The sequence below is a fragment of the Cynocephalus volans genome, chromosome 3, assembly GCF_027409185.1.
Source record: "Cynocephalus volans isolate mCynVol1 chromosome 3, mCynVol1.pri, whole genome shotgun sequence".
Classification (NCBI taxonomy): domain Eukaryota; kingdom Metazoa; phylum Chordata; class Mammalia; order Dermoptera; family Cynocephalidae; genus Cynocephalus; species Cynocephalus volans.
In genome coordinates this window covers 20,541,280-20,567,305 of record NC_084462.1, presented here as the reverse complement: position 1 = coordinate 20,567,305, position 26,026 = coordinate 20,541,280, and the positions used below count along the sequence as shown (strand labels likewise).

The window sequence follows — 26,026 nt, the reverse complement described above, 5'->3', positions numbered from 1 at the left end:
GTTAATAGGGGGGTTTTACGAGGGAAAATCTGTTTACCTCCTACCCCGACAATAGGAGAGGTGGAAGGTGTAGTTGGGCCCCAGAACTCCCTCAGGACCGAAAATGTGGCTATGGTGTCTAAGAGGAAGGAAATGGGGTGCCCATCCACCACAAGCCGCACCCTGGGTTCCTGTGTCATGATGGTCATGGTCGGGAACAGAGACCCAGGGCCGCATCAGTCTTCTCCTGCTAGTCCCAACAGGTCGGGCTTAGATTGTGGGGTGATTGGCCCCTCTCCCCTTCGGGTGGCAGGGCAGTCAGATCCCCAATGGCCCCTTTTGTGGCATTTGGGACAGAGAGTGGTTGGAGGCCGAAGAGAGGGTCAGGCTTTTGCCCAATGTCCCTCTTTTCCGCATTTAAAGCAGGTTCCAGGGGGCAGCTTATGGGTTTGTGGGCACCTGGGTTGCGGCTGTCCTTGGATTATTTGTGCAAGCGTCTGAAAATTTGCCCAATCAGCTCTCTGCTTGCGGCGTTCCTTTTCGTCCTCTCTATTATGAAAAACCTTAAAAGCCACCGTAAGAATTTCAGTCTGAGGAGTAGCGGGCCCCTGCTCTAGCTTTTTTAATTTAGCCCTAATGTTGGGGTAGCTCTGGGCTAGGAAATAGGTCATTAAAACATGACAACCATCTGGGGTTTCTGGGTCTAGATTGATATATTGTTGAAGGGCCTTGGTTAACCTGTCTAAAAATTCGGAAGGGGTTTCTTCCTTTTTTTGTATTACTTCCTGCACCTTTTGGAAATTTACAACTTTTTGAGCAGCCTGTTTGAGGCCGGCTATAAGGCAGGAAGCAAAAACATCACGGGAATTTATGCCAATAGGGTTGTTATAATTCCATTGGGGATCCTGTTCTGGAACTGCATTGGGACCTGTAGGGTGGTTAGGATTAGTCCTGTGTGTTTTATCTGCATGGGCTCGGGCCAATTCCCATACATGCCTTCGCTCCTCAGGAAGGAGAGTGTTAGCTATCAACATGTATATGTCATGGTGTGTGAGACTCTAAGCCTGCAGGATCCACTGAAACTCCCTAACATAGGTGGTGGGGTCAGTGGTAAAGGAGCCCAGTTTCTTCTCTAATTGTGTGAGATCAGAGATGGAAAAAGAAAGTAGGAGGGTCAAGAAGGGGTGGAGACTTACTGGCCAGGAGGACTTGGGAGGGAGAGGGGATCTCCTTCCACTTTTTGAGGCGCTGGCAGTAGTTAAAAAGGTCGCGAAGGAGGTCTGGGTCTAGGGATCCCTCAAAAGGCCAATGGTTTTGGTTGTCCAGGGGGTACTGGGGCCAATCTTGAGTGTAAAATCTGATCAAGAGCTTTGGCTTAATATCTGGTGTAAGGAAGAGTACAGTAAGGTTTCTGAGTAAGCATTTGAGGGGCAAGGTTTCCAGAAGGGATGAGGAGGCTCCCATTGTGACGTGGACAGAGATAAGGAAATCAAGAGGAAGAGAAAAAGAGAAAACGAGGAAATGAATCCCTGGGCCGGAAGTGGGTCAGCAAAATCCAGGAGGCGTCCCCCGAGGAGTTTGTGAGCCACAGAGGTTCTATAGGAACCAGATTAGGAGGAGAGTGAGGGTCGTCACCCACACTTCAAGCTCCCAGGAGGCACAATGCCGGAGGCCACGAGGAACCTAGTACTAGGATTTTGGAACCCGTTTTAGCGTCCAGAGAGAGAGAAGCAGAAAGGAGCCTCCACCCTGAACCCTCACGCTCAAAGGCTCCTGGAGAGAAGGGAGTGGATAGCTGGAGGTTCCGTCGCTACCGTAAAGGTCTTAATGGGGTGTAACTTTACACCTCTTAAGGGCGTTGGAGTCTAGTTGGTTGATAACTGCTCCGCTGTAGCCCAGAGGAAGGTGGCAGCCTTATAAGGGAGACTTACCTAAGGGTGGAAGCGGTGGTGAGTGCGAAGAGCCAGCACCCGAAAAGGTGGACGAGGGCGAGCCGCCTTGGTTGAGATGGAGACGGGGTCCACAGTGCACAGTCCCGTGCCGGGTTTTGGCACCAATGAAAGGAATAAAATTCAGCACCAGTTAAAGGATGAGACACAAACGCAAGGCAGCTTGCCGGAGAAGGTTTTTTTATTCAGCGGGCACATCTGCTTTTATAGGGTTAGAAGAGAGCTGATAGGTTTGCTGAGGGCACAGGGCATTCGGGGATTGGATGGATTGCGTTGCTAAGGGGCCAGGAGCAGGGAGCCTGTGCTGATTGGCGTGCGATTCACGCCAGCAGGAAGGTATTGTGGCGCCGGCAGGAAGGAGAAGGCAGAAGAGAAGGGTAGCCAGCGCCATGATGGGGCGCAGCCGAAAGGGTTCTCATACGACCTAATACCCTCCAGGCCCTCAGTTCAGTTGGTTGTTAGAATTATCAGTCTACTGTGAAAGATAACTAATGTAATAGCTTTGTGTTAGATGATTTTGCTCATCTGTGAGCTAATATAAGTGTTCTGGGCACATTTAAGTAGACTAGGCTAAGCTATGATGTTTAGTAGGTTAGGTGTACTAAATGCGTTTTTGATCTATAATATTTTCAACTTATGATGGGTTTATCAGGACAACCCCATGGAGTACCCGTAGAAGAAAAATTGATAATCTTGAGCATAGTAATTGTCAGATTTTTCTCCAGCCATTTGCAGAGTGTATTATTGGCAGAAATCGGTATGGAAACATGGCTCTTAATGCCTGAGTGCATACGCTGTTTGAGGAGGTAAGTTAACACTAGTAACCATGAATTTGACTTTAGGCTTAACCCTCTTCAGGCCAAAGTTGAATTAGAGGACTGAATGTGATTGTGCTGTCCTCCCAGTAACAGTGTTCTCTGCCTTTCCATAGACTGGATCAATCTCAGAGATGGGCCCATCACCATATCTGACTCCTCTGATGAGGAAGGGATTCCCATGCTGGTCACCCCGGCTCCCCAGCAACATGTAGAAGAGGACCTGGATGATGATGTCATCCTGACAGAAGTGAGTTTTCTTAAATTTTCCTTGATGAGGCATTATTGCACATTAGTGATCTGATTCTTCAGCCATACTGTGGGCCTTTTTGTAGAACAGCTGAGAGCCCCTCTTTGTACTTGTTCTGCATTTGTAAGAATAGCCCCTTTTCCACCCTACCTCATGTTCCCTTATCTTCAGAAGCTAGATGTTTTGGTCTGTTTCTAGACTTCTGCACCATTGCTCCATCTGACTATTCATGCATGAGTCCACCCTCTTGTTAATACTACAGCATTATAATGTATCTTACTGTCAGTTAGGGCTTATCTCCCCGTATTGCCCCAAATTTTTCAGAATTATCCTGAATATTTTTGCACTTACGCTTTTATATGAATTTTATAACCAGTTTTACTAGTTCCAAAATATAATTTGTCTAATTTGAAACAAATTTTCTTGTTATAATTATAGAGCAGTTTTTACAATACTGACTCTTTCTAACCAAGAATAAGTTTCGTCTTTCCAAGTACTGTAGCCTTCTCCTTTATTCTTGAGGGGAGCATTTTGAATTTTTCTTACTATACTATAGATGTTAAAAAACTTTTTTTTATTCCTGGTTATTTTATCTTTTCTGTTGCTTTTGTGATTGGCATCTTTTCTTCCATTGTACCTTTTAACTGGTTTTTTTTTTTTTTTTAATTTAAAAATCTGTTGCTTTTTATATTTATTGTATATTCCATCACCTTACTTTTATTGTCTGTAGTCATTTTTCAATTGACTGTCTTAATTTCTCAAGAGTTTGTATCTGATCTATCTGTAAATATGATACCTAGAGTTTCTTTCCAATTTTTGTATTTCTTTCTCTTGTTTAATTATATTGTGATACTTCCTCAAAAATTTTAAGCAATAGTCGTGATAGATAAGAATAAGAATAACCACTGACATAAATAGGAATACTTTTAATTTTTCTTAAGTGTGATGGTACCTTTTTACTTGGGATACCATTTTCTAAAATTATGTTAAGGAAATAGCCCTTTAGTTCTACTTTATTTCAAGCTTTTCTTACAAGTGAATGTAGAATTCTGTCAAATTCAATTTTAGCATCTATGGAGATTGTCATATGGTTTTTCTTCTTTGATCTGTTAAATGTGGTAAATTTTTCTGTCTCTGGAAAACTCCACTTGGTCATAGTATTATCATGTAATGGTAATGTTCTGCTGGATTTCATTTGTTAATATTTTATTTAGGGTTTTCTCCATAGATCCCGTAAGTCCTCTTTGGCCCCTAGGTTTGTGTGTGTGCGCCTGTGCTATGCTTGACAAACTTTTTATAAACATGATTCTGACTTAAAGAAAACTTCTGAACTCTTTTTGTTATTTTTTTGAGGTTTTGAATATATTTAATTGAATTACACAAAACAGCCTGTTCTTTTTATTCCTCTTAATCTGTGGTTCCTGCATTTTTCTTTTCTATTTTTTGTACTTGTGTTCCCCCCCACTTTTTTTGTTTGATGAGGTGACCATTTTCCTCCGTTTGCCTTCTTCTTTCTTTACTAAAGAAACAGCTCTGAGATTTATCTCATAGTGCTACCATTATTTTCTTTCTCAATAATTTTTACTTTTATCTTCATTTAATTCTGCTTTAGCATATTTAACATACTTCTTTAGCATTTTACAGCTCTTTTAGTAACTTCTTGAGTTACTCATTCTTTTATATTATTGTTCTGGTTACTTATTGCCATGTAACTTATCACCTCAAAACTTAGTGCTTTAAAACAACTGCACTTATCTCTCATGACTTTGGTAGGTTAGGAATTTGAGAAGGGCTCTCAGCTGGAAGATTCTGGCTTAAGGTCTTTCATTTGGCTATTATCAGATGGTGCTGGAGCTGGGATGTGGGGGGACTGGGGCAGCTAGAGACTGCCAGGCATTGCTGTCTCCAGGGCTTCTCCATGTGATCTTTTTTTAAAACAACTTTGTTGAGATGTAATTGACATACCATACGATTCATTTGTTTAAATTGTACAGTTCAGTGGTTTTTAGTGCATATTCACAGAGTGGTACAACAATCATCACAATCAGTTCTAGAACATTTTTATCACCCTACCTATTAGCAATAACTCCCCATTATCTTCCAAACTTAGGTCTTAGGCAACCACTAATCTACTTTCTATCTCTATAGATTTGCCTATTGTGAAAATTTTATGTAACTGGAATAATACATTATGTAGTCTTTTATGACTGGCATCTTTTACTTAGTATAATATTTTCAAGGTTCATCCATGTTACAACATTTATCAGTACTTCATTTCTGTTTTGAAAACAGCTTTAGATAGAGTTCACATACCACACAATTCATCTTTTTAAAGCATACAGCCCAGTGGCTTTTAGTATATTCACAAGAGTTTTGCATCCATCACCACGATCAATTTTAGAAAATTTTCATTCCCCCATGATGAAATTCTATACCCCTTACCTTCCAATCCCCTATCCCACCCAGTCCTAGGCAATCACTAATTCACCTTCTGTTTGTACAGATTTGCCTGTTCTGCATACAATACGTGGTCCTTTGTTGCTAGTTTCTTTCATTTAGCATAATGTTTTCAAAGTTCATATGAGATGTTACCTGAATCAGTAATACATTCCTTTTTATTGCTGTATAGTATTCCAATAATGTATGGATATACCAGATTTTGTTTATCCACTCATCAGTTGATGGACATTGGGGTATTTCTACTTTTTGGCTATTATGAATAACGAATAATGCTGTTATAAACATTCATGTACAGGTTTTTGTGTGGACATGTATTTTTATTTCTATTAGTATATACCTAGGAATGGAATTGCTGCATCATACGGTAACTCTTATTTTTAACCTTACCAGAATGTTTTCCATTTTACATTCCTACCAGCAGTTGTATAAGGGTTCAAATTTCTCCTTCTTCTTGCTAACACTTGTTATTATCTGTCTTTTTGATTTATAGCTAGGGAGTGTGAAGAAGTATCTCATTCTCATTGTGGTTTTGATTTGTATTTCTTTGTGGCCAATGATGTTAAGCATCATTCATATACTTATTGGCCATTTTTATATCTGTGGAGAAATATCTATGTAGATTCTTTGTCCATTTTTTACTTGGGTTATTTATCTTTATATTATTGAATCTTTATGTATTCTGGATATTATATCTTTATCAGATATCTAATTTGCAAATATTTTCTCTCATTCTTGGGTGGACTTTTCACTTTCCCATCATGTCCTCTAAAGCACAAAAGTTTTTAATTTTAATGAAATCCAATTTTTTTTTTCTATGTCAGTTGTCACTGTTGGTGTCATATCTAATACTTATGATTTATTTTAAGGACTGGTTCAGCTTCCTCACATCATAGAGGCTTCAGCACTAATATACAATCATCTCTCCATCTCTGGGGGTATTGGTTCTAGGACCTCCCATGGATACCAGAGTTCAGTGATGCTCAACCTCCCTGATATAAATGGCATAGTATTTACATATAATTTATAGCACATTCTCACATATACTTTAAATCATCTCTAGATTGCTTTTACCTAATACAGTGTAGGGGCTGGCCAGTGGCTCACCTGGGAGAGCATGGTGCTGATAACACCAAGGTCATCAAGGGTTCAGATCCCCAAACCAGCCAGCTGCCAAAAAAGAAATGCTTCTAATACAATGTAAATGCTATGTAAGTAATTGTTATACAGTATTGTTTAGGGAATAATGACAATTTTAAAAGTCTGTACATATTCAGCACAGGCACAATTTTTCTCTTCAAATATTTTCAATCCATGTGGTTGAATCCACAGATGTGGAACCCATGGATATGGAGGGCCAGTTGTAAATTTGTGCTTCAAACTGTTACTGGATAATGTAAAGACCTTAGAACACTGTAATTCCTTATTCCTCTCCAAACTTAAATACTATTTCTGTTATGTATTTTAATTCTGTATACATTTTTTAAACCCACAATGTTTTTTTATTTTATGCAGTCAATATTCATTACCTTATCCAAATATTTACTCTTTTTGTTGCTCTTCTTTCCTTTCTGCATCTCTGGCCTTAAAACTGAGATTATTTTTCGTCTGCCTAAAGACCACCCTTTAAGATTTATAGCAAGTCTGCTGATATTTTCGTTGAGTATAAAATTCTATGTGGCAGTTATTTTCATTAAACACTAAGATACTATTCCGTTGTTTTCTGGCTTCCATTTTTCTGTTGAAAACTCAGTTATTAGTCTTATTTTTGTTCTTTTGAAGGCAATTAATGCTCCTGCTAGGAATTTCTCTTTGTAATTTGTTTTCTGCAGTTTACTATACTATACCTAGGTTCCTATTGTTTGGGGTATTTTAATTCATCCTGTTTGGATCTTCAAAACTGAAATCAAGCCACTGTCTTTTTGAATATTTGTATTTTGTCTTCAAATATTGCTTCTTCTCTCCTCATCTCGTGAAACTCCAGTTACATTGTTGTTAAGACCTTTTTCACTGTATTCTTTATGTGTTCTATTATCTAATTTTTCAGTTTTGTCTCTCTATGCCTTATTCTGGCTATTTTCTTCTGACCTATCTTTCAGTTCACTAATTTCTCTCCTCCACTATATCTAAAAAGCTGTACATTCATTCATTCATTCCTAATCTTATTGTATCTTTTATTCTAGAATTTGCATTTGATTCTTCTAATTCTCTGTTGAAATTCTCAGATCTTTTATTTTTATCTAGTCTTTTATTTCCCTAAACATGCAAAGAATTATTATTTTAGAATCCGTGTCTGATAACTTCACTGTCTGAAACATCTGTACATTTATTTCTGTTGTCTGTTACTTCTCTTGTTTGGTTTTCTGTTGTCATATTAAGTTCTTATATGCCTAGTTATTTTTAATTGAGTGAGAGTCGCTGTGTATGAAAATTTGGGGATTCTACAAAGGATTTACGTTTGTTTCTTGAAGATTAAGGGCACCAGCAAACTCTAATTCAGGAAGTTTTAAATTATTCAAACAGGCATTCAGTTCCTGGGAGATCCATCATATTTCCAGACTACCTTTATTTCAGTGGCATAGCCCTTTAAGGATTCACCCTAAAGTTTGAGATTTACCAGAACTCTTTCCTTTGATGGGTTATGACTTCTAATTTTTGTACCCTGAGCGCCTCAATAAGGGTATCAGAACTTTTATCGGCTAGTTCTTCAGTCAAGTCTGAGTCTGGAATTGGCAGATGCATATATAGGGAAAGTTCTCCAAATGTGGAGGCCCATTTTGCTGGATTTCTTCCTCCTGGATCCTGTCCCCCTGTACAAAGCCTTCAAGCAAATGTTTTTGATTCGCTCTGTTTTGTTTGAATATTTTGACCAGGTTTTCACCTTTTACTCAGGAGAAAGGTTGGTCTGAGTAATCAGTATGTCATTCCTGGAATCAGAAGTCCCCTTTTATGTCTTTACTCACATGCTTTCTGGATCACTGTGTTCTCAAAACCTCTTGATTATATAGTTGATTATGTAGTTGTGTTTTACCTGTGGTTCTATTTAAAGTCTTTTTTAATAGGTGAGTTGATCCTATTTATATTTATTAGTGTGACAATTTGTTTTTAGTTCTCTCATTGTATTTAATATGCTTGCTATTTTTATTACTTATAAAAATAATCTTTTACTACATTCCCTGCATCTTTGAGGTTTTGTTTTTATTTATATGGGCGTGGGTGTGCCTAGTTTGAAGGATTTTTATCCTTAGTTTTATTCTTTTTAGTTTTTTGTAGTAGTTACTTTTATTCTTTCTAATGCAGTCCTTACCTACTTCAATTGACTTATCACCTTTAAGTGTATCCTTTGATCCTCATCTTCTCTACTTCTCCCAACTTTTGATGGTTACGTTATTTCTGCAAAACCCTGGTTTAAAACATTTAAATTCTCAGCCTTTATATCAAAGAGCCTTTATTTCATTACATCTTTGTGTTCTTTGTTCTTTTTGTCAAGGTTTCATCTGCACTGTAGCACTGATTTTCCGGTATATGTTATCAATCGATCATCTCCTCTTTTTTAATATTTAGGTATCTTTATATAGTTTCTGTGCTGGTTGCTTTTTATTATTACTCAACTCTGAATGCAGTAGAAGTTTTCCTGGACTAGCTCTTTGTGTAGTGGTTATGTTGGGGAAGGGTTCAGACACTGGGGGTGAGGTTGGGGAGTTGTATATGGACATACACCTATATTTATTTAGCATTTACTTCTTACGTCCTGTCATAGATTGCCAGTTCCAGAGCAGCTGAGTTCAAAGGTCTTTTCATCCTGCCTCCCTGATAGCTTGCCTCCTGCAGATAATGTCACTCAGTCTAACCTTAGAAACTACCTGCTGCCAAATGGGGTAGAGGTTCTGGCAGTCTCCTGCTCCCTTAGGCCCTTTGTTCCAAAAAGAGAGTTGTTGGTTTTGTCCCCAGGACATACCATTGCCTTTGGGAAATTCTCAGGTTTCTCTCCCTTGCCTGAAGTCTGTAGGCTCATGGCAGTTATAGGCTTCTCCTTATACATGTTCGATTTCAAATTACAAGCATCTGCTGGTTCATGATAGATTTTCAGTTCTGTGGCTCATTGTTCTCCCTGGTTTGCGGTGATGTCATTGAAGAGAAGGGTCAAAGACATCATTATCCCACTACCTTAAAATTGGACAACCAGTTTAATTTTTTTAATTCACATGGTTACATTCTCTATGGAAATGGAAACAATACTATTTAAGCTAAAGTCCCTCTTCACTAGCCCCTTCCTTCCAAAGGATTTCTTAGAGCAACTGTTATCAGTTTGGCATATATTCTTCCAGGTCTTTTTCTTTGAATTTAAGAGGGAGGGAGAGAGGGAGGGAAAGGGGGAGAGGGAGGGAGAGGGGGAGAGGGAGGGAGAGGGAGAGAGAGGGAGGGTGGGAGGGAGAGAGAGAGGGAGAGTGTGTGTGCGCGTGTTTATGTATGTGTGTATGTGCACACACACGTGTGTGTACATATACATACATTTAGAAGTGGTGTTTTATTTAATTTTTTTTAATAAATAAAATCATTTTTCATATGTTTTGTTTTGCAACTTGCTTTTCTTAAAGGCATTTCATAAAGAGCTTTCCATTTCAGTACATATTGAAGTACCTCTTTTTTTGGAGGGGGGAATTGTATTTTTTAGAACGAGTAAATAATATTTCACTTAACCATTCCCTCAGGGATGGACTTTAGAATGTCTCTAGTTCTTTTCTTTTCATCCTGTAAGGAATGTGGTAGTGAATATCCTTGTATATGCCCTCTTTAGATACATAAGGGTTTGTAGAATAGATATGAAAAATTAATATTGACATCATAAGTATATAAATTTTTTACTTTAGTAAATACTGTCAATTGCTCTCCTAAATTCACCAGCAGTGAATGATAGTATGAGGGTTTTCAAACCTCCTCACCCATGCTTGATACTGTCTAATTAAAAAGTTTGCCAGTCTTATAGGGGGAATGATTGTCTTGTTTTAATTTTCGTTTTGCTGATTACCAGTAAGCTGCAGATTCTTTTCATATATTTGTTGAACATTTCTTGCTCCTCTCGTACTTTAGCATTCTTTGATTTTTCCTCTACTGTGCAGTTATTTTTGTTTTAGTGGTCTCAGAGGTTAAATTATAATTCAAACTATAACTCAAGTTTCAATCTATGGCCACTTTGATTTAGTTCTTTGATAGAACTGTAGTGTGATCAAATTTCAATGTTAAGATAAATGTGAAGAATAGGTTTTGTTAAGGGGAAGGGTGTCTTTGTTTTTGTTTCTTTCCTATCTTGTCTCAGAAGCTCAATATAAGTACATGAGGAGACATAGTCATAGGAAAGAAATTGAATTATTATTAAAATTTCATTTTTTCTTAGACAAATAAACCTCAGACATCACGGCCCAATCTCATCAAACCAGCTGCCCAGTGGCAAGATCTGAAAAGGTTGGGAGAAGAAAGGCCTAAAAAGTCTAGAGCAGCTTTTGAATCAGATAAGAGCAGCTATTTTTCAGTTTGTAACAACCCATTGTTTGATTCTGGGGCACAGGATGATTCCGACGATGACTACGGTACGTTTCTGGATCTTGGGCCTCCTGGATTCTCTGGATTTACTAAGTCAAGTGGCCAAACAGAAAGAGAACCCAAACCTGGACCAAGTCATAATCAAGCAGCAAATGACATTGTTAACCCCAGATCAAAGCAGAAAGTCATTATCTTGGAAGAAGGTAGCCTTCTTTTCCCAGAAAATGACCCTTTGGAAACTCAGAACCAGTCATCCGAAGACTCAGACACAGAGCTTTTGTCAAATCTTGGAGAATCAACTGCTATAGTAGATGATCAGGCCATTGAAGAGGATTGCTGGTTAGACCATCCTTACTTCCAGTCTCTAATAAATCAACAGCCCCGTGAGATAACAAACCAGGTTGTTCCTCAGGAGCGGCATCCTGAAGCAGACCTGGGCCCATTGTTGTTTCAGCATGAACTCCCAGGACCAGCTTTTCCAAGACCAGAACTCCAGCAGGATGGAATTCCAGGCCCCTCTTCTCCTCAGTCTGCCCATCCTCTAGGAGAGCTAGAAGACCAACAGTTAACAACAGATGATGACGAGCCAGGTCCAGCCTTTCCACTACAAGGATCTCAGGAGCCCAGTTTGGAAAATATTTGGGGACAAGAAGCTGCTGAGATAGATCAAGAACTCGTTGCACTATTAGTGAAAGAAACAGTAAGTTTATTTTATCAAGTAAATAATTGTAGGCACTAAACATACTGAGTTTTCTTTCATTGCAGAAAATATATATATATTGTGTGTGTGGACTTCATTTTCCTAAAAGGTGTATATCTAGATGTATAGAATAGAAGAAGAGAAATTCTGAAGACTTGAAAATGAAATCAGGATTCCTTAATTTGTACTTAACCCTCCGGGAAACCTTTGGGATTCTAGCTGCACATCATGGTCATGTCATATCTGCAATTCCCCTTATCCTGTCATATATGCAGTTTCCCCAGTTTTTTCAGAGGCCTTGAGTTCACTCCAAATTCAAACCCTTAACGCAAGTTTTATTGGATTACCTAGACCTGTGCTGCTCAGTATGGCAGTGACTAGCCCCATATGGTTGTTTACATTTAAATATCTTACAATTAAATAAAATTACAAATTCAGTTTCCAGTGGTACCAGTTACATTTTAGCCTCAGTAGCCACATGGGACTAACAGCTAGCTACCTTATTAGGAATCACAGAATAGAACATTTTAATCATCATACAAAGTTTTATTGAATAGCACTGATATCAATGCTACAGAGTAATACAGGGCTTTATATCCAGAGTGGTAGCTGTTTGCCTTTGAATAAGTAACTTAACTCTACTTCACCCAGGTTTTTTCATCTGGGTCAGGTGATTGTATACTTCTTGTGGGCAAGCATGGGATTGTACCTTATTTGTCTTTGGACTCTCTTTGCCTGGACAGAGATGCTCAAAATTTGTTGAAAGAATGATGAATAGGTATGCAAAATGGGGGCAGAGGACCAGATGATCTCTAAGGACCATTCTAGACTTCATCTTCTATGTAGACAGATGAATCTGGGAACTTTATATTGAATTTTAAGCCACACACAGACCTGCTTTACAGCCATATTCTAATCTTTAGTCATTTTATATACTTTCTGCCATCTGGTTTTTATTGCCATTTGAAGCCATTCTAGTGAATGAAATATAAATATAAATAATGTTCTTATTCCTTTCCAGGAAGCAAGATTTCCAGATGTAGCAAATGGATATATTGAGGAAATAATTCATTTGAAGAATTATTATGATTTGAATGTGTAAGTATACCACCATGCCTTTTTTTTTGGTGTTGGTGAAATATATATATAACATAAAATTTATGATTTTTAAGTGTACAGTTCAGTGGCATTAGTAAATTCCCATTGTTGTGCAGCCATCACCACCATTTATCTACAGAACTTTTTCATCTTCCAAAGTACGTACCCATTAAACACGAACTCCCCATTACCCCCTACAAACCAAAGCCCTGAAAACCACCCCTCTACTTTCCATCTCTACAAATTTAACTACTCTAGGGACCTCATATAAGTTGAATCATACAGTATTTTTCCTTTTCTGACTGGCTTATCACCATGTCTTATCTTAGCACCATGTCTTTTTAATGATCCTGTTAGTTCTGACATTAGTCATATACAGACTATTTTCCGGATCTTATGGAATACTGCATGGTTATGGAATTACAATGTTTAGTTGTTTCTGAGCATTGGTACTACCTGTGTTTCCCTACAATTGTAACAGAAAGTGGTCTGCAACCATTCTACCTGTTTGAAAAAGCACGAAAGCATTTCTTTAGTTTTTAATATATAAGTGATAAATATGTTGGTTTTTTTTAAGTGTCCTGAAGAATACAAAATGAAAAATGTCTCTTTCCTCTTATATTCTTTACCCTCATTCTGTTCTGCACAGGTGAAATAGTTGTAAACTTGTAAAGGATGGTAGAGTACTGAAATTAATCAAATTTTCAAAGAGTTAATACAGCTTTTCTTTAATTAAACAAAAGAGGAGTACTCTAAACCCCTGCCCTCAAAGGTCGTGTCTTATACTGCGGTTCTCAGCCAAGGGTGAAAGTGGGTCTGTTCCCTGCCAAGACGGAGAGGGAAGGACCCCCCCCCCCCCCCCCGTCTTTCCAGGTACTCAGCCCAAGGGAGGCATTTTTTTCTAATATGTGCAGAGACATTGTTGGTGCCAGTGGTAGCCTTGTCTAACCCCACCTCTGTCCAGAGACACCTGCTGTTCCCCCCCCCCTTTCCAGGTACTCAGCCCAAGGGAGGCATTTTTTTCTAATATGTGCAGAGACATTGTTGGTGCCAGTGGTAGCCTTGTCTAACCCCACCTCTGTCCAGAGACACCTGCTGTTTCCAGGCTTTAAGTCAGGGTTGACTTGAGGTTTCTTTCTGTGGTTGTTTATCTCTTCAGCTTCTTAATCTAGAATAGTCCCCCACTCACTTTTTTTTTTTAAGGTCATTGATTCCCCACCCCTAGCATTTTCAAACATAAAAAACTGTAAGGCTTTACAAGAGGACACCCATATATCCACCACCTAGATTATTATCTGGCATTTTGATGTATAGAACATTTTTTCTTTTTACTTCCTCTTGCTCTTTTTTTGATATATATAACTATGGACTTGAGAGTTTTTGGTAGAGTGGTGTTTTAGATCAGTTACAATCGTTTTCTTTTAGATACTGCAGTTGTCCTAGATTTGATCAGTGGGAGCTTCTTAAGATGCACTTGTGTCTTTTTGGCATGACCTCATTAGTCTTTGAGCATTTACTTGCTTTTTCATATACCATGTTGCCCCAAGCTTACCTTGAGCTCCCTCTACCACCAATCTAGAATCTGTCATTCTTTTAAGAAACCCAGATTTCTTAGAATGAGGATTGATGTTTATAAACTAATGTCTCAGGGCTAGATGTGCTGTCATTGCTACCAACATGTCATCCCTTCTAGGTCCTATCAAGTGACAGACCAAGGAAATGTTTTTGTTTTTTTTTAATCAAATTTATATTCATAATTTCCAATTCAAACTTAACATTAAGGTTTTTTCTTGATCTTTCTAAATTTTACATTTGTATGTTATTTTCTCTTCCATTAAAAACTTAATTTCTAACATTAATATATTTATTTGTTTATCCTACAACATATATAAAATAATTTTAAAATTATAATACCAGTGTTACTACTAATTACTGACTGAAGTAAGTTTTTTATAGTTATTTTTAATTTTTAGTGTTTTTATTTCTTAATTCTCTTGGTCATTTTTCTAGTGTTTTACTCTTTGGCTATATTTTTAATCCTTTTATTTATTTAAACATGATAGTTTCTTTGTGTTTTGAGTGTGATTGTTCTGATGTGTGTGAAGTTCTTGAATAACATTCTGTTGTTTCTGTTGGCTCTCATGGTGCCTTGTTTTCTTGTGTAATTTATAAATTTGACTCTAAGCTCACTTCTTGAAGTCTTTACAGGTAGAATTGGTTCCTTCAGGGAGGATTTGTTTTGCTTTTGCTTTTTTTGAGGTGTCTAGGGGCAATGTCAGCCTAAGATTATTTTAGATTCCTGTCTTGAAGTTTTTGAATCACCAAAAACTCATTCAGCGTCTTTCAGTGGAAGACTGCCTAGGTATGTAATGTTCCATGCTGCTGGAAAAGGAAGCCATTTTGTTATTTTACACACCAGTTCACTCTTCTCAAGCCTTTTCTCCATATTCCTGATTGTATATAAGTTTTTAAACCTGTTCATTATAGAATATAATATACATAAGAAAATGCATAAAATAAAGATGAATAGCTCAATAATTTATCATAAAGCAAACATTCATGTAACCTGCAACCCAGAAACAACATTGCTACCACATTTGAACACCATATAAAGGTTTCATATAGCGTGTAGTATTTTGCGTCTGGCTTCTTTCTCTCAGTATTATGTTTGGGAGGTTCATCCATGTTGTGTATAACCACAGTTCATTATTTTCATTGCTAGATAATATTCCATTTATTCAATCAAAATATTGTAATTAAATTTTCCCCTCTACTTTTGATAGACATTTGAGTCATTTCTACTTTTTGGCTATCACAAAGAATATACCTGTGAACATTCAGCTTGTCTCCTGAGCTTCCACTCTGCACCAGGTCTTTGATAATTGGCTTTGTGGCATTTTTCATATATTTGTTTACTAATTGTATTCCCCTGACATGAATTATTTACTTCTCTCTTCTCATTGAGTTCCTTTTTTTGTTCATGCTTTTAATATTTGTTCGTTCATTATATAAAATATGTGATAGAAAAATATAAATTTAGCACATTTAGTTATGGAATAGTGATTTGAATAGCAAATAACAAGTTTAAGTATTTTTGAGCAGTTTATATCAAATATTAAAGTAACCCCATAGAAATTTAGTATACTTCAGTGTTTCATTCTCCTCGTACAAATGAACATATTGTTTTTTAAGTATCAAGATTAGTTGTCTGTAAAATATCAGTAAGATGTAATCAAATTGACTGATTCTATTACAATTCTATTCTACCTCCTTAGTCTCATACATGTCCTTAATTTTAGGGACTCACTGATCATCTGTGCTATTTGTGTCACTCAGAAGTAAACATTCATCCTTAAATATGTAAAAACTTCTTGTGAAATCCAAAAGGCAAGGAAATGTATAGTAGTTGTATTGAATCTTTTCAAACTATAATCTGATTTTCCTAACACTGCATTCCTTTCCATTGGTCCCTGGCCTCTTAGGACAGTGTTAATTCCACAACTAAGCTAAAACTTTGTGGATGGAGACCTAAAATGAGGCCCAAAGCCAAGTTGAGCAGTTTGGGATTTTGTTGTAGCTGATTCTCATTCACTTTATGTGCATCTTTAAATGGCCTTTAGACAGAAACAGAAACATCTGGCCATTTTAAGCAAGAGGGACCTGTTCACTAGACATCCTCATGGCCAATAATCTACTCTTCAGCTGGTTAATAAGATTCACATGTGGTGCAAACTTTAATTGGCTGAAGGTGGCAACAACTATGTAAAGATCAAAACGTGGGAATGCTAGCCTAGCTTATTTATAAGCAGGAGTGTTTTCTGATACTCGGAAGGGTAGCATGCCAGGTTAGTTGAAGCATGAGATAATGCTTCAACTAGGCAGGCAGATTTGAGTCTGACAAGCTTTCCCGCTGTGTTTGCCAAGGGGTGCAAACACTAGACAGGGGCTGCAGTTTGTATCTGTGGAAGGGAAGCCTTGTCCTCAGTTATCTATGCCACTAAACATTGTTTAGCCACCAGGAAAGTTCTGTTGGTAAAGGTAGGGAAGGGGTTAAAGTAGAAATTAATTTTGACAGTTCAAAGCAAGAGCTTCTGATTTCTGCCATGTGGATATCCACATCTTGCAGCATTTTAATATGTGAGGTTAATATTGTTGAAAATATAAAATGAATCAGGATGAGAAAAAGCCTCTAAAATAGAATGTTTGTTTTTTCAATAAACTACCTACTATTCTATTTCTTTATCATATAGAGGTATACTTACATATCACATACTTTAGAAAATACATAAAAATAGGAAATGTTAAAGGATGAGATTTTAAAAAATAGGAATCTTCCATGTACTCCGCTTGGAAACCACTGACTTCACTCACGGGTGGCCATTCTGTCAAAGATAATTCCTTTTTCTTTTTCTTAAATTCTGGTATCCAGCAGTTTGTTGGCCATAGTAGACACTGTTATCAGAATCAGGCAAGTTTGACATACAGGAGCAGTTCTTTATCTGGTTTATAGCTATGTCAGATGTGCCCATGTAAGGAGTTATTGGAACTCCAGGCCTTTCCTCACAGATACAGGATTCTTAATGGTGGCTAATTCTGAGGTCAGCCTTCAAAGATCAGCATAGCCTATGGTTCACCACCAGTACGTTCTAGGACAGAGAATCACCATTGATGACGGTGTTTTTAAAGGAAAATGTGCTCAAAATTCTTCGCTAGGGGTGTCTCTCCTATTGCTACACCTGTAATACAGTAAGAGAGTTTTTTTCCCCTTCTGTGGGCCTCTGGCGTTGTGTTCCATAGAGGTCAGGCGATAGTGATAAGGAATACAGCAGCTTAGAGATAAGCTTATGGGCTCCTGGAAGTATTGGTGGGAAAAAAAGGTATTGAGATGTGCTGAGCAGCATTGGGACAGGATGAGGGAGAGGGCTTTATGAAAGGGCCAAGGCTGAGGGTCTCCAGGGGTGGGGGATGCCTCTCCATTTTCTGGTCCCCAAACACTAGCACCTGGATGAGAAAAGGAAGTGCAGATGGGTATTTTTTCCTCTGTACTCTTCCTGCTGGACCTGTCTTGCTATTATAGGCCCAACTGTTGATGTTGGACAAGAGAGAACTGGGAAGAAGGGAGCTGAGTGAGAACTATGGGTGGGGCAACTAGGAGGGCGTAAGGTCATCCTAAGAATCTGCTGGAACAAGGGGAAGGAGGAGGATAGAGAAGAGGGGAAGCTCCAGTTGACTTCTGAGTAAAGAAGTTTTTTGCTACTGAATGTGGCTAGGGCTGCACCCCACCCACACCATCCTCACCACTGCGGAATCCTCCCAAGTGCAGTTTGTTATCTGATTTGATTGTGCTACAGGGTGAAAAGTCTGGATAGTTAACATTTGTTAAGTCTGGGTGGTGATACATCAGTGTGTGTTATCTTAGTCTTTATATTGTACCTTTGAAGTATTTCATAATAATAGTAATAGACAAGGCTAATGGTTTTGGTATGAAGAGAGTTGATTCATAAGAAAACATGGTCTGTTTTTTAGTTTCACTGTTAGCTAAACAAACTGAGCATAACTCAAATGGCTCATAGAGATTTATATTACCGTAGAGATTTATGTGTCCATAGGGTTACAGAAAGTATTAATGAATTAGCAGAAGTTCTTTTATATTTCACGTATTTATTAACTATGTTAGCAAACTTTTTAATTACAAATGTGAATACACATTTTTCCCACTTCTTATTTGTTCATAGTTATCTCAACAAACAATAGCTACTTTTCTTCTAAATTCTCCAATTCCATACAGTTTAGCCAATAGTAATTTCAGTGTCTTCATTACATTGACACCCAATTAATAGGTAAACTTCAGAGGAGTTTGCATTCACCAGTATGTTCACTCCTTTTTAAATTAGCAAACAAAAATAGGAATTCAGTGTAATTGGGTTTTGTTATTTATTGGTCGAGTTTTTCCTGGGCTGCCAACATCTTAATTCCTTGATAGGCCAGTTGTAATGTGTGCTAGGGACTTTATTTTTCAAACATTCCATTTGAATCAGTGGGTAGGTGTGGGATTTGGAAGCAGTACGAAAGTAACATCATTTGTTTTTGCAGACTTTGTAATTTTCTTCTGGAAAATCCAGATTATCCAAAGAGAGAAGATAGAATCATTATAAATCCCAGTAGCAGCCTGCTGGCCAGCCAAGATGAGACAAAGGCAAGTGGTGTGCTCTTGTGTTGCAGTCTCTACCTGGAAATGCCCTGCTTTTTTGGTCATTCTTAGGAGAAGAAAGTGCTTTGTCAGGACACATTTTTAAAGACTAGCAGGGGAAAACAGAATTTCAGGATATATGTATACTTCAGTGGGATCTCCTAATCTGAGCCACTTTAAATTCTGTATCTCCTACCTTTCGTTGTAACTCTTGTCTTCCCTTACCCATAAAGAATTAAACAAATCTTCCATATCTTTAATCCCACAAAGCAAGTTCCTAAAATGAAATAAGAATTGACCGGGATTCTTTGTATAATTTTAGTTCTTTGTTTCTTTTTAACGCTTTATTATGAAAATTTTCAAACAAACAGAAAAGTATGAATGTTTTACATTGATCACCTATATACCCACCTCCAGTACTACTAAAATGTTAACATTTTACTGTATCCACTTTAGCACACATCTGTCCTCTGTCCATTAGCATGCCTTATTTTATTTCATTATAATGCATTTCAAAGTAGATTGCAAAAGGCCGAACCTGTGGCTCAGGAGAGTGCGGCGCTGGGAGCGCCGAGGCCGCAAGTTCGGATCCTATATAGGGATGGCCGGTGCATTCACTGGCTGAGCGCTGTGTGGACGACACCAAGCCAAGGGTTACGATCCCCTTACAGGTTACAAAAAAAAAAAAAGGTAGATTGCAAAAATATCAGTATACTTTCCTATAAATATGTCAGTAGGCAGTTATTACCTAAAGTTTAACATCTGTTTGTTCTTTTGATGTAAGATTTGTGTACAGTGCATACACCTGTTTAATCAAATCCCATATCAAGATGTGAACAGTTTGGTTTTTAGTAACTTTAATCATTGCCTTCATGTAAGATCCAAAATAACATTTAGTATGTTATATAATATAGTGATGGAAAGTATAGTTCAAAACTAATTTCTTTAAGATTTATTGTTTGATCTTCCTACTCCCCACAGATTCTTTCAATTATCTCTTTACATATTCTGTAGCAGAAAAATTAGTTTCTCTAAATATTTTGTAGAAAGCAGATGGCTGAAAGATTAGGTTCACATCCCCAGCTATAGATTTTTACTGGTATTAACTAGTAAAACTGGTCACTAGATTCCAGGCAGGCTGTGTAAACCTCACTGGGCTACCATTTCTTCATCTTTGTGATAGGGCTGGTAACCTCCTTATAGAGTAATTATGAAAACAGACAAGATCATTCTTTTCTGTAATATGTAATTCTTAAAATCTTAAAATGATTTCCCCTTCATGAGAAATGCAGAGTCTGGCCTCTAATTTTGTGCTTCTCTCTCATTTCAGTTACCTAAAATAGATTTTTTTGACTATTCTAAATTGGCTCCTCTTGACCAACGCTGCTTCATCCAAGCTGCTGACCTACTGATGGCTGACTTCAAAATGCTCAGCAGTCAGGACATCAAGTGGGCCCTGCATGAGCTTAAAGGACACTATGCAATCACCCGAAAGGTGCTCTACTTGGTCTTCCTATTGGGGTCACAGTTCTTGACAACTACTTCCTGTGATAACAGAATGAAGAGTTCGGCTTGCGGAAATTGGGATGGTTTATGGTGGCAAAGAGCTAAGGAGTTTGTCAGGGTGGAGATAAATAGATAAAGGTATATGCTGATCAGGAAGAACAGAATGAAAAGAAATAATAGATTAGAAATAGAGAAATTCTGATTTGACTATAAATGCATGATGGATAGTACATTTTACTCTGGAATGCAGAATGACTCAACTATGAAACGTGTTCCAGTCCTGCTCCTCCCTGATTTGCCTTCTGTCTTGGGACAGATTACATGGCTGTCCCCGGGTGGTTCAGTTATTAGTTACATGAGGTAAGGTCTGAAAAGAGCCCAGGAACACAGCAACGCCCAGTGAGTGGTGGTTTGCCTCTGAAGACAGGAGACAGCTACTGATAGCTCCCAACATTTTCCTCCAGTACCCTAAATAAGATACCACTTAAGGACCTCTGTTCCAAGGCTGACGGGTACCAGGTACTGGCAGGTAACACATGCCTCATTTAGTGAAGTACACTGCACAGTGACTGTTTCATAGCAGCAGTCTGCCAGGACAGAAGAGTGAACATTGAGAGTCCTTGGCTTACTGCTCCTGGTCTCTCTTGCTGCCATTAAATCCTATATCCTTCTGAAGTTGTGACTCCCAGAAAACAAATGTGGGATTATTTTAATGGTTAAAATATCCACTGGGTCTTACGTGAAGGAAGGTGAACCCCACATGAATGTAACTCATGCTGAGTCTAATCAACATCCTTCCACCTTTAGAATGCCAGGAAGATTGAGGCAACTATCACCGAACTCCTAATTGTAGGTTAATTTTAGGTGAAATTGCTCAGAAGGGAACAGAGTAAGTTAGTGCTTTGTATTTGAGTCTCATTCCCCATGCCATATGATAGAGAATGCTTATACTGTCATTGAAAAGTGAATGAGTTTCCCCCAAAAGTAATGACTACAAGACAGAAGGTTTTCTTTCTCTGCCTGGCATCTTTACTGCTCCAGTGGTTCCTTCACACCTTTGCTGACGTAGGGAGCTCAAATGAAAAGTCAAATGGCAGCAAGAAGAGACAGCTTCTGTGGTCGGGTGGGTTGTCCTCGTTGGTATGTCGCTGGCCCAGAGGTGGGCCCCCATCCTGGGACCAGTGGAACTGCTTTAGCAGGTGCTCTTTTCCCCTCCCCGAAAGGTCTGGTCATTCTACGGCCCACTCATTTGGGTGGGAGGTTGTAGAGTTTTGTGGCTGTCTTGCAACACTTCTGTAGATGTGCTACAGTCCTAAAGTAGCTTAAAGATGGGGATTTGTCCAAACGATTTCCTGAGCTTCCTCCTGTCGCTTTAATTATGTGATTCTGTGGGATGCTGTGTGCTTGAAGAGCTGCTCGATTCTCCTCACCCATATCCTACTTATCCCTTTTCTCATCTTTCTGGCCCTTTATATGTTTTATGGTGTCTGCTTGTTTTCGTGGGTACTTTGGAAATTTACATGGTTTTTTTAATAGGGTGGGTTTGGGCTATTTAATTAAAGAGGGGTGTTTAAGGGGAAATACTATTTGGCAGATACTAAAACTGATGCGCCTGGTTAGAATTTAGAACTTCTTGCTGTAGGCAAATGGTGCACAAGAGTTGTGCCCTGCAGAAAGTAACTGTCATGTGGACAGGGGAGTAGAAGACACACCGAGAAATGTTTTGAATTATACCAATAGCATGACTTCTCTATGCTGTCACCAAACATGATCACTCAGGGAAGATCATGTTCACTGTAGAGACTGTGTCACATTTCCCTGTACTTTTTTTTTTTTTCACTTTTATTATAAACATCATACACAGATGAAAAAGATTGTATTATAATTTACCCATCATGAAGCTTTCTTTAGTAATTATCATCTCATGCTCAGTTTTGTTTCATTTCTACCCCTACCCTTTTTTCCCCCATCCCAGACTGTTTTGAAGCAAATCGCAAACATTTAATTTTTTTATCCACAAATATTTCAACATTTATCTTTAAAAGATAAAGACCCTTTTTGAAAACATAATCAAAATATTGTTATCTTGCCTTCAAAAAGAACATCATCAGATTTTCAGTGTTCACATTTCTCCGAATGTGTCAAAAACCTTTTCAGCAGCTTGTTGGGTCATATCAGGTTCCAAGTAAAATCTGTTTATTGCAGTTGGTTGATATGTTACTTAAATTTCTTAAAATCTGTAGGTTCTCTCTCCTCCTTCCCACTTTATTTCTTCTTGCTGCTTATTGGGAAAAAATGGATTATTTATCCTGTAGATTTTGATAGTCTAGATTCCGCTAACTGTACCCCCACAGTGTCATTAACGGTCCCTTTGTCTCCTGTATTTCCTATAAATTGATCTAGGATCTTCATCAAACTCAGGTTTGTTTCTTTGTTTTTTCTTTTGCCCTGGATTTTAATTCCAGTTCTGCCACTTGTTAGTCTGTGACTCTGAACAAGTGTCTTAAATTTGCTGGGCTTCAATTTTCTTTCAGTGTGCAGTGGATATCTAACATGGCTATCACAAGAATTAGACAGCAGTATATATAAAGCCCATAATACAATGTCTCACATATATCTGGTTTCAGTAAATGATTACCCATCCCTTTATACTTTCCATGTGCTGCAGAATGATTTTCAGGCTTTTGTACTATCTTCAGAGTCAGTCATTAGCCTAATATTACAAGAGCCTTCTGGTGACTTACCCTCTTTAGATTTGCAGCACTGAATTCAAGCTAGAGAGGGCCATGACCCCGAGAGGGCTGTGACCCTGAGAAGGCCTCCTCTGGTCTGTTCCCAGTCAGCCATGTGGAGGCTCAGAGTGCAGGGAGACTCCACCCCTGTGTTAAGTATCCTGCGGATAGGCTTCTTGGAATCCCTAGGGCAGCTGCCATATTTCTAGGCCTTTTATTTTTTTTCTGGTTATAAAGCTCTATAGGAATGAAAATCCTACCTCAGTGCTGTTTTTAATGAGTAACTTGTGAAATGGAGGGAAACAGGTAAAGCCTTAAAATTCACAGGAGGAAATACTTCTTTAAATGAATAGTTGTATCAAAGTAATTCATTTCCATAGTTTAAAAAATCAAATAGTGCTTAAGTGCTTATTTATAACTTTTAAAATGGCAGTGTGAAGACTCGTTCTTCAGCCTTTTCCTCTGCCCTCCAGAGGCAACACTCAATTCTTTTTATCTATTTCTGATATTTACAAACATTTGCTTATGCTTGATTCATCAGCTTTAGAAATTATTTTTAGCTTTCTCTTATGGTAGACGAGTATCCTAGATCTTACCCACACACACACAAACGCTCTCACACGCTCACTCATCTTTTCAATGTACAGTTTTTGTTGAATCTCTTTTCAGAGTTTTCATTATTGTGACCATGGAAATGTTCACTGCTAGGGCAAGTGATGTAGTACGATAATGTTTCCTTTCTTGAATTTTCTGTTTTTCTTGGAGTTAAAATAGTTGCCTCAGTTTTTTCTCTTGCTTGTTTTTCTGTTGTTTTGTTTTTTGTTTTTTTGTACTCTCTACCTAAATGTTCAACACTTGACAGCTCAGACACAGTTCTACATACTGTCAGAGCTGTCAATTAATCCCTCAAGTCATTTTCCCCCCAGAGTCATTCTTCCTCTTTCCGTCTGTTCTGATTGTTTTCTACGCTTACTGCATAGCTGTTGTCCTGAGACTAGCCTTCCTCACCATCTTGGGGATTCTCTTTGCCTTTCTCCTGGTTTATCCCCTGTATTCTAGATCTGATGATTTTCTCTCTCCTGGTTTACATACTCACACTTGACTGATTGTTCCACTGGGTTGAAAATTACCTCCCCTCCAATTTTTTCTTGATAATTTTGCCACATATGATTCCCTCTTTCATTCAGTTTATTGAATGCCTGCCACAGGCCACACACTGGGAATATCATAATGAACAATGCAAGGCCTTAATACTAGTAGACTGAGCCATCTTTTTTTATTTTTTAGTTTTTAGTTTATTTTTAATTTTTATTGAATCAAAATTGATTATACATATTTTGGGGGTTCAACATTGAGATATGTTGATCAAATCAATATTACTAGCATATATATTCTTACAAATTGTATTTATTCTTTATCCCCCTTGTCCAATCCCTCCCCATTCCCTGCTCTAATCACCCTAGATTTCTTCTCTCCCTCTGAAAGAATAATGGTTACTCTGTTGATTTGCTGCCCAAATGATCTGTCCAATGCTGAGAGGCTTGATCAGGTCCCCCAATACTATCATAGAGCAGACGCTTCTTCCGTCACTCTGAAATGGGCTTGTGGAGAGAGACATCCTCCTCCTTTCTTTATCTCTGCTGGTGACTCTCCTTGTGTCAAAGCACTCCAGTGGCTGGCGGACTGTCTGCATGGTGGTTGTGGCATCTAGCCGCCTTTGTGGCAGCCGTGGTTATTGTAGTGGCTGTGGTGGTCCACCCACATGGAGGAGATGTTTTTGGCATGCTCCTTGGTGCTGGCATGTGCCTGGTTGTGGAGAGTGTCTGATCCCCGCCTCCATGCCCAGGTCCCCGTGTGGGTTCTGAGGCACTGGCACAGTGAGCCTGGTTGTGGGAGGGGGGTCCAGTCCCCTTCTCCATGCCCTAGGACCCCAGGTGGGCCCCAAGGTGCTGGCGCTGTGAGCCCAGTTTTGGGGGTGGGGGTCTGGTCCCCGGCTCCATACCCCGGGTCCCTGGGCAGGCCCTGAGGCACTGGCACAGTGTGCCTGGTTGTGGGAAGGGGATCCCGTCTCCGGCTGCTAGCCCTGGGTCCTGAGGTGGGCCCCAAGGCATTGGTGGTGTGCCTGGATGTGTGAGTGGGGTCTGGTCCCTGGCTCCAATCCTCGGGTTCCTGGGCGGGGCCCCAAGGTGCTGGCAGTGTGAGTGGTTGTGGGCAGGGGTCTTGTCCCTGGCTCCATGCCTCATGTCCCCTGGTGGGCCCCAAGGCATTGGTGGTGTGCCTGGGCTGGAACTAATTTTTTGTCCTTTGCTTCTAAAGTCTGGGCCATCTTTTTTAAATCTACTCTTTAATTTCTGTTCTCTGAGGTGGTTGTTCTCAGGGTTTCCACTCCCTGGACTTCCTAGATTTCTCCTACCATGTGCCTTTAACAGTCATCTTGGTCTCTGCACAAGTGACACATCTCCACCTCTGGTCCTGACCCCTCTACCAGGCTCCAGAGTCTCTGCCTACTCCTTAGTTGTTATGTCATCAAAATGCCTGTTGTAGTATGTCCAGGTCATTCCTTAAAGGAACTTTGGCCATTGTCATAGATGTCCTAAAATCTTACCAGACCGTATCCTTGATTCTCAGAACTAAAAACTTGTGTGGCTGTTTGACTTATGAATATGAACAAACTAGGGGGAGAAATTCCAGACAACAGTAAAAAGTAAAGTTATTCTTGAACATCTGTTGCTCTAGATTCCTTTGCTGGGCTTTTTGAGTACTTACTTCCTGATGGATACCAGGCTAGACCCTGAGGATACTGGGATTA

General features: G+C 38.9%; 1 protein-coding gene across 4 annotated transcripts in view; it reads left to right on the top strand.

Annotated features, from left to right (window-relative positions):
• RNF216 (ring finger protein 216) overlaps nt 1-26,026 on the top strand; it is a 172,282-nt gene that overhangs the window by 26,364 nt on the left and 119,892 nt on the right. For 2 of the 4 annotated variants that reach the window (XM_063090422.1, XM_063090423.1), the window contains exons 3-7: nt 2,860-2,993; nt 10,846-11,691; nt 12,713-12,789; nt 18,883-18,985; nt 20,310-20,474. In XM_063090422.1, the coding sequence (XP_062946492.1) occupies nt 2,860-2,993; nt 10,846-11,691; nt 12,713-12,789; nt 18,883-18,985; nt 20,310-20,474 (1,325 nt within the window). The remainder of the gene's footprint in view (nt 1-2,859; nt 2,994-10,845; nt 11,692-12,712; nt 12,790-18,882; nt 18,986-20,309; nt 20,475-26,026) is intronic. The other 2 variants (XM_063090425.1, XM_063090424.1) reach the window with 2 other exon arrangements.